The sequence below is a fragment of the Salmo salar genome, chromosome 08, assembly GCF_965601325.2.
Source record: "Salmo salar chromosome 08, fSalSal1, whole genome shotgun sequence".
Classification (NCBI taxonomy): domain Eukaryota; kingdom Metazoa; phylum Chordata; class Actinopteri; order Salmoniformes; family Salmonidae; genus Salmo; species Salmo salar.
The window spans coordinates 43,166,332-43,180,000 of record NC_138298.1 but is presented as its reverse complement, the minus strand read 5'-3'; the positions used below and the strand labels follow the sequence as shown (position 1 = coordinate 43,180,000).

Sequence of the window (13,669 nt, the reverse complement as noted above, 5' to 3'; positions counted from 1 at the left end):
GTGTGTGTGTGTGTGTGTGTGTGTGTGTGTGTGTGTGTGTGTGTTGGCGGTAGCCGACAGACAGGATGACGCGAGGGTATTATTATAGATGTGTGTCTGCTGTGTTGGACAGCTCCCCGTTCTACTTCCTGGTTCCATGCTGACCACTTCCTTCCTGGACAGGAAACAGGGTCAACCACTGCGGAGTCACCCTGAGAGTGTGTGTGTGTGTGTGTGTTGTAGGGGTCACCGAGACTTGCTGAGTCATAAGGATGGTGTGTGTGTGTGTGTGTGTGTGTGTGTGTGTGTGTGTGTGTGTGTGGTGTGTGTGTGTGTGTGTGGTGTGTAGTTACCATGAACAGCATGGTCCTGTTCCCCTGCAGGCTGGTGGGCTGTACTCCAGCGGTGTGTGTGTGTAGATCAGGTGAGAGGCCGTTCTCATCCAGGGCCCGGAGGCAGGGGAAACTGGGGTCCGATTTGAACACCACCGGCCTCCCACCACTGTAGCCTCCTCCCCCGAAACCTCCATCCCCAATTCCTCCGTTCATTTTTAGCGTAGGTAAAGTCAGAGCTCTCAGCAGCCCGTCTACCAATCCGCCGCCACTTTCTGGTTTAGGACCTCCCCCGGAGCCTATGGATTGGCTGAATTTCTCGATGCACTCGTCAATCAAGGCGGGCGGGGCTTTCTTGTGAGCGACGGTCACTCTTCCGCAGAACAGGACCTCGAACCTCTTTGTGAACGCGCTGGCCGAGGACGACGAGGACGCACAGTCTTCTGTGGAAGAGGCGGCGGGTTTAGGAGCCGCGAGGTCATCGTTGCGCGCCGAGCTCTTCCCAGCCTGACGCAGCTTACTGATGATCTCAGGGACCTGGAGGGGAGGGAGAGAGGGAGGGAGGGAGGGAGGGGAGACTTAGTCATGGGTGCTTCTTGGCTTAGAGTTGAGGAAAGACTGACTGCATCACTTCTTCTCTTTATAAGAAACATTAATGTGTTAAAAAAATCACAAATTGTTTGCAGAGTCAACTCACACACAGCTCTGACACACACACACACACACACACACACACACACACACACACACAGCTCTGACACACACACACACACACACACAGCTCTGACACAGACACACACACACACACACACACACAGCTCTGACACACACACACACACACACACACACACACACACACACACACACACACACACACACACACAGCTCTGACACACACAATTATCCCACCAGATTTGCCACCAGGGGTCTTTTCACAGTCCCCCAAATCCAGAACCAATTCCAGAAAAGCGTACAGTATTATACAGAGCCCTTATTGCATGGAACTTCCTTCCATCTCATAATGCTTTAAAATAAAACAGCAAACCTGGTTTAATAAAACAGATAAAGCAGCACCTTCGCTGCAGAAAGCCTCTCCCTTATTGGACCTGGATAGTTTGTGTGTATGTATTGATATATAGGCTACGTCTGCCTTTTTTAAAACATTTAAATTAGTTCTGTCTTTGAGCTGTTCTTGTCTAATGTCGTTCTGTATTATGTTTGTCATGTTTTGTGTGGACCCCCCCAGGAAGAGTAGCTGCTGCTTTTGCAACAGCTAAAAGGGGATCCTAGTAAAATACCCGAATAAAAGCTCTGTTCTGTTCAGACCGGGCCGGACGCTGAGGTCCGTGGAGCCACCACACCTCTATGGGCTGACATGACGGACGGCGTCATGACAATTAAGGTTCCCTGCTGAGACTCGACCGGACTAGAATTACCATCTCAAACAACACTCACTGCCCTGATACTGTCCTCTAGCACATCTCTCTAGTCTGTCTCTTCGTTCGTTGGTCTGTCTGTCTGTCTCCGTCCGTCTCCGTCTGTCTCCGTCTGTCTCCGTCTGTCTGTCTTCTCCTCCCTGTCCGTCTGTCTGTCTGTCTTCTCCTCCCTCCCTGTCTGTCTGTCTTCTCCTCCCTGTCTGTCTGTCTTCTCCTCCCTGTCTGTCTGTCTTCTCCTCCCTGTCTGTCTGTCTGTCTTCTCCTCCCTGTCTGTCTGTCTGTCTTCTCCTCCCTGTCTGTCTGTCTGTCTTCTCCTCCCTGTCTGTCTGTCTGTCTTCTCCTCCCTGTCTGTCTGTCTGTCTTCTCCTCCCTGTCTGTCTGTCTGTCTTCTCCTCCCTGTCTGTCTGTCTGTCTTCTCCTCCCTGTCTGTCTGTCTGTCTGTCTTCTCCTCCCTGTCTGTCTGTCTGTCTGTCTTCTCCTCCCTGTCTGTCTGTCTGTCTGTCTTCTCCTCCCTGTCTGTCTGTCTGTCTGTCTTCTCCTCCCTGTCTGTCTGTCTGTCTGTCTGTCTGTCTGTCTTCTCCTCCCTGTCTGTCTGTCTGTCTGTCTGTCTGTCTTCTCCTCCCTGTCTGTCTGTCTGTCTTCTCCTCCCTGTCTGTCTGTCTGTCTTCTCCTCCCTGTCTGTCTGTCTGTCTTCTCCTCCCTGTCTGTCTGTCTGTCTTCTCCTCCCTGTCTGTCTGTCTGTCTGTCTTCTCCTCCCTGTCTGTCTGTCTGTCTGTCTTCTCCTCCCTGTCTGTCTGTCTGTCTGTCTTCTCCTCCCTGTCTGTCTGTCTGTCTGTCTTCTCCTCCCTGTCTGTCTGTCTGTCTGTCTTCTCCTCCCTGTCTGTCTGTCTGTCTGTCTTCTCCTCCCTGTCTGTCTGTCTGTCTGTCTGTCTGTCTTCTCCTCCCTGTCTGTCTGTCTGTCTGTCTGTCTGTCTGTCTTCTCCTCCCTGTCTGTCTGTCTGTCTGTCTTCTCCTCCTCCCTGTCTGTCTGTCTGTCTGTCTTCTCCTCCTCCCTGTCTGTCTGTCTGTCTGTCTGTCTTCTCCTCCCTGTGTCTGTCTGTCTGTCTGTCTTCTCCTCCCTGTGTCTGTCTGTCTGTCTGTCTTCTCCTCCCTGTGTCTGTCTGTCTGTCTGTCTTCTCCTCCCTGTGTCTGTCTGTCTGTCTGTCTTCTCCTCCCTGTGTCTGTCTGTCTGTCTGTCTTCTCCTCCCTGTCTGTCTGTCTGTCTGTCTTCTCCTCCCTGTCTGTCTGTCTGTCTGTCTTCTCCTCCCTGTCTGTCTGTCTGTCTGTCTTCTCCTCCCTGTCTGTCTGTCTGTCTGTCTGTCTGTCTGTCTTCTCCTCCCTGTCTGTCTGTCTGTCTGTCTGTCTGTCTTCTCCTCCCTGTCTGTCTGTCTGTCTTCTCCTCCCTGTCTGTCTGTCTGTCTTCTCCTCCCTGTCTGTCTGTCTGTCTTCTCCTCCCTGTCTGTCTGTCTGTCTTCTCCTCCCTGTCTGTCTGTCTGTCTGTCTTCTCCTCCCTGTCTGTCTGTCTGTCTGTCTTCTCCTCCCTGTCTGTCTGTCTGTCTGTCTTCTCCTCCCTGTCTGTCTGTCTGTCTGTCTTCTCCTCCCTGTCTGTCTGTCTGTCTGTCTTCTCCTCCCTGTCTGTCTGTCTGTCTGTCTTCTCCTCCCTGTCTGTCTGTCTGTCTGTCTGTCTGTCTTCTCCTCCCTGTCTGTCTGTCTGTCTGTCTGTCTGTCTGTCTTCTCCTCCCTGTCTGTCTGTCTGTCTGTCTGTCTGTCTGTCTGTCTGTCTGTCTTCTCCTCCTCCCTGTCTGTCTGTCTGTCTGTCTTCTCCTCCTCCCTGTCTGTCTGTCTGTCTGTCTGTCTTCTCCTCCCTGTGTCTGTCTGTCTGTCTGTCTTCTCCTCCCTGTGTCTGTCTGTCTGTCTGTCTTCTCCTCCCTGTGTCTGTCTGTCTGTCTGTCTTCTCCTCCCTGTGTCTGTCTGTCTGTCTGTCTTCTCCTCCCTGTGTCTGTCTGTCTGTCTGTCTTCTCCTCCCTGTCTGTCTGTCTGTCTGTCTTCTCCTCCCTGTCTGTCTGTCTTCTCCTGTCTGTCTTCTCCTCCCTGTCTGTCTTCTCCTGTCTGTCTTCTCCTCCCTGTCTGTCTGTCTGTCTGTCTGTCTCCTCCTCCCTCTGTCTCTCCTCTCCACTACTGAACATGACTTACTGTGCATCATACCTGTATGTTATGTTGCTAGGTTACAGCTGAGGTCTCCATGACTACATGTACTATATCTGTGAATATCATTATGCCACAGCGCCTGCAGAAAGTATTCAGACCCCTCAACTTATTTCCACATTTTGTTGTGTTACAGCCTGGATTCAAAATGGATTAAATAGATTGTATTTCATCACCCATCTACACACAATACCCCATAATGACAAAGTGAAAACATGTTTTTTTAGAATTTTTTGCAAATTTATTGAAAATGAAATACAGAAATATTTCATTTACATAAGTATTCACACGCCTGGGTCAATACTTTGTAGAAGCACCTTTGGTGGCGACTACAGCTTTGAGTCGTCTTGGGTAGGTCCGCGTCAGCTTCGAGTCGAGTCGTCTTGGGAAGGTCCGCGTCAGCTTTGAGTCGTCTTGGGTAGGTCCGCGTCAGCTTTGAGTCGAGTCGTCTTGGGTAGGTCCGCGTCAGCTTTGAGTCGTCTTGGGTAGGTCCGCGTCAGCTTCGAGTCGAGTCGTCTTGGGTAGGTCCGCGTCAGCTTCGAGTCGAGTCGTCTTGGGTAGGTCCGCGTCAGCTTCGAGTCGAGTCGTCTTGGGTAGGTCCGCGTCAGCTTCGAGTCGAGTCGTCTTGGGTAGGTCCGCGTCAGCTTCGAGTCGAGTCGTCTTGGGTAGGTCCGCGTCAGCTTCGAGTCGAGTCGTCTTGGGTAGGTCCGCGTCAGCTTCGAGTCGAGTCGTCTTGGGTAGGTCCGCGTCAGCTTCGAGTCGAGTCGTCTTGGGTAGGTCCGCGTCAGCTTCGAGTCGAGTCGTCTTGGGAAGGTCCGCGTCAGCTTCGAGTCGTCTTGGGAAGGTCTGCATCAGCTTTATACATCTGGATTTTCTCCCATTGTTCCTTGCAGATTTTCTTAAGCTCTGTTAAGTTAGATGGGGAGCGGCGGTGAACAGCAATCTTCAAGTCTTTCCACAGCGTTTCAATGGGATTCAAGTCTGGGCTTTGGCTGGGCCACTCAAGGAACTTCACATTCTAGTTCTGAAGCCATTCCAGCGTTGCTTTGGCTGTATGCTTGGGGTCAATGTCCTGTTGGAACGCAAATCTTCCCCGCAGTCTAAGGTCGTTTGCACTCAAGCGGGTTCTCATCAAGGATTTGCCTGTATTTGGTTCCATTCATTGTTCTCTCCATCCTTACCGGTCTCCCAATCCCTGCTGCTGAAAAGCATCCCCATAGCATGATGCTGCCACCACCATGCTTCACGGTAAAGACGGTGTTAGACAGGTGATGAGCGGTGCCTGGACCACAGAATCGTTTGCCTTTTGCTCTCAGAGTCTTTCACCTGCCTTTTTGCAAACTCCAGGTGTGCTGTCATGTGCCTTTTTAATCAGGGAGTGGTTTCCGTCTGGCCACTCCCCCCCCCCCATAAAGCCCAGATTGGTGAAGTGTTGTAGAGACCGTTGTCCTTTTGGCAGGTTCTCCCATCTCACCTCAGGCACGCGGTAGTTCTGCCAGAGTGACCATTGGGTTCTTGGTCCCCTCCCTGACCAAGGTCCTTCTTGCCCGGTTGCTCAGTTGTTGGTCAGACAGTGACCTCTAGGCAGAGTCTGGGTAGTCTGGAGAGCACTGTGCTCTTGGAAACTTTCAAAATTGTTTTATAACCTCCCCCCCTCAGATATATGCCTGATCACAATTCTCTCTCTCTCTCAGAGATCTCCGGACAGTTCCTTGGACTTCACGGTATAGTTTCTGCTCTGACATGCACTGTCCACTATGGGACTTTTACATAGACAGGTGGGTTTCATGTTCAAAAACCAATTAAAATTGGCCACAGGTGAACTCCAATCAAGTTGTGGCGACATCAAGGATGATCAAAGGAAATTGGATGCACCTGAGCTCAATGTGGAGTGTCAACGTAAAGGGGTGTGACTACTTACGTAAATGAGATACATTATATATACACACACACACAACACTAATGTCGACACCCCTTCATATTGCTGGATTCTTCCATTTCAGCCACACCCATGGCTGACAGGTGTATAAAAAACAGGCACACAGCCATGTAACCGCCATAGACAAACATTGGCATTAGAATGGTCCTTACGACGCACAATTGGACCAGTATCGTCCGGGTTAGGGGGGGAGGGTTTGGCGTCATTGTAAAATAAGAATGTGTTCTTAACTGACTTGCCTAGTTAAATAAAAAGGTTAAAATAAAAATTGTACAAAATGTAAAAATTAAAAGTGAAGAGTGATTCAGTGATTTTCAATGTGGCACCACCACCTTTTCCAACAAGTCAGTAGGTAAAATGTCTGTCCTGCTAGTGCTAACCCGGTCAACTGTAAGTGCTGTTATTGTGAAGTGGAAACAGCTAGGAGCAACAACGGCTCAGACGCAAAGTGGTAGGCCACACAAGCTCACAGAACTGGACCGCCGAGTGCTGAAGCGCGTAAAAATCGTCTGTCCTCGGTTTGCAACACCTCACTACCGAGTTCCAAACTGCCTCTGGAAGCAACGTCAGCACAAGAACTGTTAGTCGAGAGCTTCATGAAATGGGTTTCCATGGCCGAGCAGCCGCACACAAGCCTTAAGATCACCATGCGCAATGCCGAGCGTCGGCTGGAGTGGTGTAAAGCTCGGCACCACTGGACTCTGGAGCAGTGGAAATGGGTTCTCTGGAGTGATGCAGTTCGACGGACCAATCTGGGTTTGGCGGATGCCAGGAGAAAGCTACCTGCCCCAATGCATAGTGCCAACTGTAAAGTTTGGTGGAGGAGGAATAATGGTCTGGGGCTGTTTTTCATTGTTCGGGCCCCTTAGTTCCAGTGAAGGGAAATTTTAACGTTACAGCATACAATGACATTCTAGACAATTCTGTACTTTCAACTTTGTGGCAACTGTTTGGGGAAGGCCCTTTGCTGTTTCAGCATGACAAAGCCCTCGTGCACAAAGCGAGGTCCATACATTAATGGTTTGTTGAGATCGGTGTGGAAGAACTAGACTGGCCTGCACAGAGCCCTGACCTCAACCCCATCGAACACCTTTGGGATGAATTGGAACGCTGACTGCGAGCCAGGGCCTAATCGCCCAACACCGGTGCCCGACCTCACTAATGCTCTTGTGGCTGAATGGTAGCAAGTCCCCGCAGCAATGTTCCAACATCTAGTGGAAAGCCTTCCCAGAAGAGTGGAGGCTGTTATAGCAGCAATGTCCCAACATCTAGTGGAAAGCCTTCCCAGAAGAGTGGAGGCTGTTATAGGAGCAATGTCCCAACATCTAGTGGAAAGCCTTCCCAGAAGAGTGGAGGCTGTTATAGCAGCAATGTCCCAACATCTAGTGGAAATCCTTCCCAGAAGAGTGGAGGCTGTTATAGGAGCAATGTCCCAACATCTAGTGGAAAGCCTTCCCAGGAAGAGTGGAGGCTGTTATAGCAGCAATGTCCCAACATCTAGTGGAAAGCCTTCCCAGAAGAGTGGAGGCTGTTATAGGAGCAATGTCCCAACATCTAGTGGAAAGCCTTCCCAGAAGAGTGGAGGCTGTTATAGCAGCAATGGGGGGACCAACTCCATTGTAATGCCCATGATTTTGTAATGAGATGATGGATGAACAGGTGTCCACATACAGAAATACACAACATGACCGAAAGTATTTCATTTTCAATAAATTTGCAAAGATTTTAAAAAACAACAACATGTTTTCACTTTGTCATTATGAGGGTATTGTGTGTAGTTTGGTGAGACCAAAAAATATATATCACATTTTGAATTCAGGCAGTAAGAAGAACATGTGGAATAAAGGTATATGAATACTTTCTGAAGGCAGTGTGTGTTTCTGACTGGATCTGAAGGCAGTGTGTGTTTCTGACTGGATCTGAAGGCAGTGTGTGTTTCTGACTGGATCTGAAGGCAGTGTGTGTTTCTGACTGGATCTGAAGGCAGTGTGTGTTTCTGACTGGATCTGAAGGCAGTGTGTGTTTCTGACTGGATCTGAAGGCAGTGTGCGTTTCTGACTGGATCTGAAGGCAGTGTGTGTTTCTGACTGGATCTGAAGGCAGTGTGTGTTTCTGACTGGATCTGAAGGCAGTGTGTGTTTCTGACTGGATCTGAAGGCAGTGTGTGTTTCTGACTGGATCTGAAGGCAGTGTGTGTTTCTGACTGGATCTGAAGGCAGTGTGTGTTTCTGACTGGATCTGAAGGCAGTGTGTGTTTCTGACTGGATCTGAAGGCAGTGTGTGTTTCTGACTGGATCTGAAGGCAGTGTGTGTTTCTGACTGGATCTGAAGGCAGTGTGTGTTTCTGACTGGATCTGAAAGCAGTGTGTGTTTCTGACTGGATCTGAAGGCAGTGTGTGTTTCTGACTGGATCTGAAGGCAGTGTGTGTTTCTGACTGGATCTGAAGGCAGTGTGTGTTTCTGACTGGATCTGAAGGCAGTGTGTGTTTCTGACTGGATCTGAAGGCAGTGTGTGTTTCTGACTGGATCTGAAGGCAGTGTGTGTTTCTGACTGGATCTGAAGGCAGTGTGTGTTTCTGACTGGATCTGAAGGCAGTGTGTGTTTCTGACTGGATCTGAAGGCAGTGTGTGTTTCTGACTGGATCTGAAGGCAGTGTGTGTTTCTGACTGGATCTGAAGGCAGTGTGTGTTTCTGACTGGATCTGAAGGCAGTGTGTGTTTCTGACTGGATCTGAAGGCAGTGTGTGTTTCTGACTGGATCTGAAGGCAGTGTGTGTGTCTGACTGGACAGTATTTGATAGTGTGTCAGACAGAAGACGCTAGAAACAGGCCTGGTGACTCAACATGAGGTCATGTGATTGGCCTGCCTGTTTCCCTGCCGAAACAACACATCAATAGAGTTGGTTGGTTGGTTGGTTGGTTGGTTGACTGGCTGGCTGGCTGGCTGACTGGTTGACTGGCTGACAAGCTGGCTGACAACATCTCAGACAGGGTCAGGTCTGGTCTTGTCTTGGGATGTTTGTGTAATGTGTTCTCTTTCACAATGGCTGGCTGACTGGCTGACTGACTGACTGGCTGAGGCCAAGCTAGATATATTCTACAGTAGGTTATGTAGAGGGAGAGAGACGGCTGGCTGACTGGCTGAGGCCAAGCTAGATATATTCTACAGTAGGTTATGTAGAGGGAGAGAGACGGCTGGCTGACTGGCTGAGGCCAAGCTAGATATATTCTACAGTAGGTTATGTAGAGGGAGAGAGACGGCTGGCTGACTGTCTGACTGGCTGAGGCCAAGCTAGATATATTCTACAGTAGGTTATGTAGAGGGAGAGAGACGGCTGGCTGGCTGGCTGACTGGCTGAGGCCAAGCTAGATATATTCTACAGTAGGTTATGTAGAGGGAGAGAGACGGCTGGCTGGCTGGCTGACTGGCTGAGGCCAAGCTAGATATATTCTACAGTAGGTTATGTAGAGGGAGAGAGACGGCTGGCTGACTGGCTGACTGGCTGAGGCCAAGCTAGATATATTCTACAGTAGGTTATGTAGAGGGAGAGAGACGGCTGGCTGACTGGCTGACTGGCTGAGGCCAAGCTAGATATATTCTACAGTAGGTTATGTAGAGTACCCAGACCAGGGTAGTGTCCTACTACAGACCAGGGTAGTGTCCTACTACAGACCAGGGTAGTGTACTACTACAGACCAGGGTAGTGTACTACTACAGACCAGGGTAGTGTCCTACTACAGACCAGGGTAGTGTCCTACTACAGACCAGGGTAGTGTACTACTACAGACCAGGGTAGTGTGCTACTACAGACCAGGGTAGTGTCCTACTACAGACCAGGGTAGTGTCCTACTACAGACCAGGGTAGTGTCCTACTACAGACCAGGGTAGTGTCCTACTACAGACCAGGGTAGTGTACTACTACAGACCAGGGTAGTGTGCTACTACAGACCAGGGTAGTGTGCTACTACAGACCAGGGTAGTGTACTACTACAGACCAGGGTAGTGTCCTACTACAGACCAGGGTAGTGTACTACTACAGACCAGGGTAGTGTACTACTACAGACCAGGGTAGTGTCCTACTACAGACCAGGGTAGTGTCCTACTACAGACCAGGGTAGTGTACTACTACAGACCAGGGTAGTGTCCTACTACAGACCAGGGTAGTGTCCTACTACAGACCAGGGTAGTGTCCTACTACAGACCAGGGTAGTGTACTACTACAGACCAGGGTAGTGTACTACTACAGACCAGGGTAGTGTACTACTCTCAGCCCATAGGGAATAGGGTGCCATATGAGACTCTTGTTCACAGAAATCACCGTTGAGAACAGGAAGTTAGCTGGACCAGTGGCTGTGACTAACCCCAGTCATGGCGTGTGTGTGTGTGTGTGTGTGTGTGTAACCGCTGTACTATACATTACCACTCACTGCTAGCTCATACAAGAAGATACCGCTAGCTTCCAGCTCTGTAGGCTACCTTTCCTTGCTAGCTTCCAGCTCTATAGGCTACCTTTCCTTGCTAGCTTCCAGCTCTATAGGCTACCTTTCCTTGCTAGCTTCGAGCTCTATAGGCTACCTTTCCTTGCTAGCTTCCAGCTCTATAGGCTACCTTTCCTTGCTAGCTTCCAGCTCTATAGGCTACCTTTCCTTGCTAGCTTCCAGCTCTATAGGCTACCTTTCCTTGCTAGCTTCGAGCTCTATAGGCTACCTTTCCTTGCTAGCTTCCAGCTCTGCAGGCTACCTTTCCTTGCTAGCTTCCAGCTCTATAGGCTACCTTTCCTTGCTAGCTTCCAGCTCTATAGGCTACCTTTCCTTGCTAGCTTCCAGCTCTGCAGGCTACCTTTCCTTGCTAGCATCCAGCTCTATAGGCTACCTTTCCTTGCTAGCTTCCAGCTCTGCAGGCTACCTTTCCTTGCTAGCTTCCAGCTCTGCAGGCTAACTTTCCTTGCTAGCTTCCAGCTCTGCAGGCTAACTTTCCTTGCTAGCTTCCAGCTCTGCAGGCTAACTTTCCTTGCTAGCTTCCAGTTCTATAGGCTAACTTTCCTTGCTAGCTTCCAGCTCTATAGGCTAACTTTCCTTGCTAGCTTCCAGTTCTATAAGCCAACTTTCCTTGCTAGCTTCCAGCTCTGCAGGCTACCTTTCCTTGCTAGCTTCCAGCTCTATAGGCTACCTTTCCTTGCTAGCTTCCAGCTCTATAGGCTACCTTTCCTTGCTAGCTTCCAGCTCTATAGGCTACCTTTCCTTGCTAGCTTCCAGCTCTGCAGGCTACCTTTCCTTGCTAGCTTCCAGCTCTATAGGCTACCTTTCCTTGCTAGCTTCCAGCTCTTAGGCTACCTTTCCTTGCTAGCTTCCAGCTCTTAGGCTACCTTTCCTTGCTAGCTTCCAGCTCTATAGGCTACCTTTCCTTGCTAGCTTCCAGCTCTATAGGCTACCTTTCCTTGCGAGCTTCCAGCTCTATAGGCTACCTTTCCTTGCTAGCTTCCAGCTCTATAGGCTACCTTTCCTTGCTAGCTTCCAGCTCTGCAGGCTACCTTTCCTTGCTAGCTTCCAGCTCTGCAGGCTACCTTTCCTTGCTAGCTTCCAGCTCTGCAGGCTACCTTTCCTTGCTAGCTTCCAGCTCTATAGGCTACCTTTCCTTGCTAGCTTCCAGCTCTATAGGCTACCTTTCCTTGCTAGCTTCCAGCTCTATAGGCTACCTTTCCTTGCTAGCTTCCAGCTCTGCAGGCTACCTTTCCTTGCTAGCTTCCAGCTCTATAGGCTACCTTTCCTTGCTAGCTTCCAGCTCTATAGGCTACCTTTCCTTGCTAGCTTCCAGCTCTATAGGCTACCTTTCCTTGCTAGCTTCCAGCTCTATAGGCTACCTTTCCTTGCGAGCTTCCAGCTCTATAGGCTACCTTTCCTTGCTAGCTTCCAGCTCTATAGGCTACCTTTCCTTGCTAGCTTCCAGCTCTATAGGCTACCTTTCCTTGCTAGCTTCCAGCTCTATAGGCTACCTTTCCTTGCTAGCTTCCAGCTCTGCAGGCTACCTTTCCTTGCTAGCTTCCAGCTCTGCAGGCTACCTTTCCTTGCTAGCTTCCAGCTCTATAGGCTACCTTTCCTTGCTAGCTTCCAGCTCTATAGGCTACCTTTCCTTGCTAGCTTCCAGCTCTGCAGGCTACCTTTCCTTGCTAGCTTCCAGCTCTATAGGCTACCTTTCCTTGCTAGCTTCCAGCTCTATAGGCTACCTTTCCTTGCTAGCTTCCAGCTCTATAGGCTACCTTTCCTTGCTAGCTTCCAGCTCTATAGGCTACCTTTCCTTGCTAGCTTCCAGCTCTATAGGCTACCTTTCCTTGCTAGCTTCCAGCTCTATAGGCTACCTTTCCTTGCGAGCTTCCAGCTCTATAGGCTACCTTTCCTTGCTAGCTTCCAGCTCTATAGGCTACCTTTCCTTGCTAGCTTCCAGCTCTATAGGCTACCTTTCCTTGCTAGCTTCCAGCTCTATAGGCTACCTTTCCTTGCTAGCTTCCAGCTCTATAGGCTACCTTTCCTTGCGAGCTTCCAGCTCTATAGGCTACCTTTCCTTGCTAGCTTCCAGCTCTATAGGCTACCTTTCCTTGCTAGCTTCCAGCTCTATAGGCTACCTTTCCTTGCTAGCTTCCAGCTCTGCAGTCTACCTTTCCTTGCTAGCTTCCAGCTCTGCAGGCTACCTTTCCTTGCTAGCTTCCAGCTCTGCAGGCTACCTTTCCTTGCTAGCTTCCAGCTCTGCAGGCTACCTTTCCTTGCTAGCTTCCAGCTCTATAGGCTACCTTTCCTTGCTAGCTTCCAGCTCTATAGGCTACCTTTCCTTGCTAGCTTCCAGCTGAAGGTGAAAATCTATTCACTACCCTAGTGCGTTGTTAACCAAAACGCAAAATCTAGCTGATTTCCAATACTTTTTCTTTCCCGCCTCACATCTCTCCCCAGTCAAGATAATATTTGCTTGAGCCTCAAACTGACTGTGTGTGTGTGTGTGTGGGATGACATCATGGGTCTTAAAGAGACAGCGCGCACTTTCAGAAAATAATAGGAAGAAGGTAAACAAATAGTTTTTCCATCTGTAGCCTCATGATCCTCAGCCAAAACCAGCTCAATAACTCAATGCATGACACACTCCCGGTGAATATGCATTGAACCTGTGGAAGGAGTCAGCTCTGCATGGAAACGCCAGTCATTTCTTCTCATCCTGTACACTGGATTAAAGGAACAAAACATCGATGTTTTGGGTCCGTGGCCAGGAAACTCCCCAGACCTTAATCCCATTCAGAACTTGTTGTCAATCCTCAAGAGGCGGGTGGACAAACAAAAAAAACACACAAATTCTGACAAACTCCAAGCATTGATTTATGCAAGAAATGGGCTGCTATCAGTCAGGATGTGGCCCAGAAGTTAATTGACAGCATGCCAGGGCAGATTGCAGAAGGCTTGAAAAGAAGGGTCAACACTACAAATATTGACTCTTTTTGCATCAACTTCATGTAATTGTCAATAAAAGCCTTTGGCACTTATGAAATGCTTGTAATTATACTTCAGTATTCCATAGTAACATCTGACAGAAATATCTAAAAGACACTGAAGCAGAAAACTTTATATTCGTGTCATTCTCAAAAACTTTTTTGCCACGACTGTAGTTAGATTGGTAAAAAAATAAAGTGAAATTGATTGTAATGAATGTATAATTTATTCATTAACGCCATACATTCAAACATGTCTAATGTAATGAT

The 13,669-nt window shown here is 49.2% G+C and overlaps 1 protein-coding gene across 1 annotated transcript in view; it reads right to left on the bottom strand.

Annotated features, from left to right (window-relative positions):
- LOC106594652 (TBC1 domain family member 1) overlaps positions 1–13,669 on the bottom strand; it is a 99,690-nt gene that overhangs the window by 65,460 nt on the left and 20,561 nt on the right. The window contains exon 3 of the mRNA XM_082978303.1: positions 326–848. Within this exon, the coding sequence (XP_082834429.1) occupies positions 326–848 (523 nt within the window). The remainder of the gene's footprint in view (positions 1–325; positions 849–13,669) is intronic.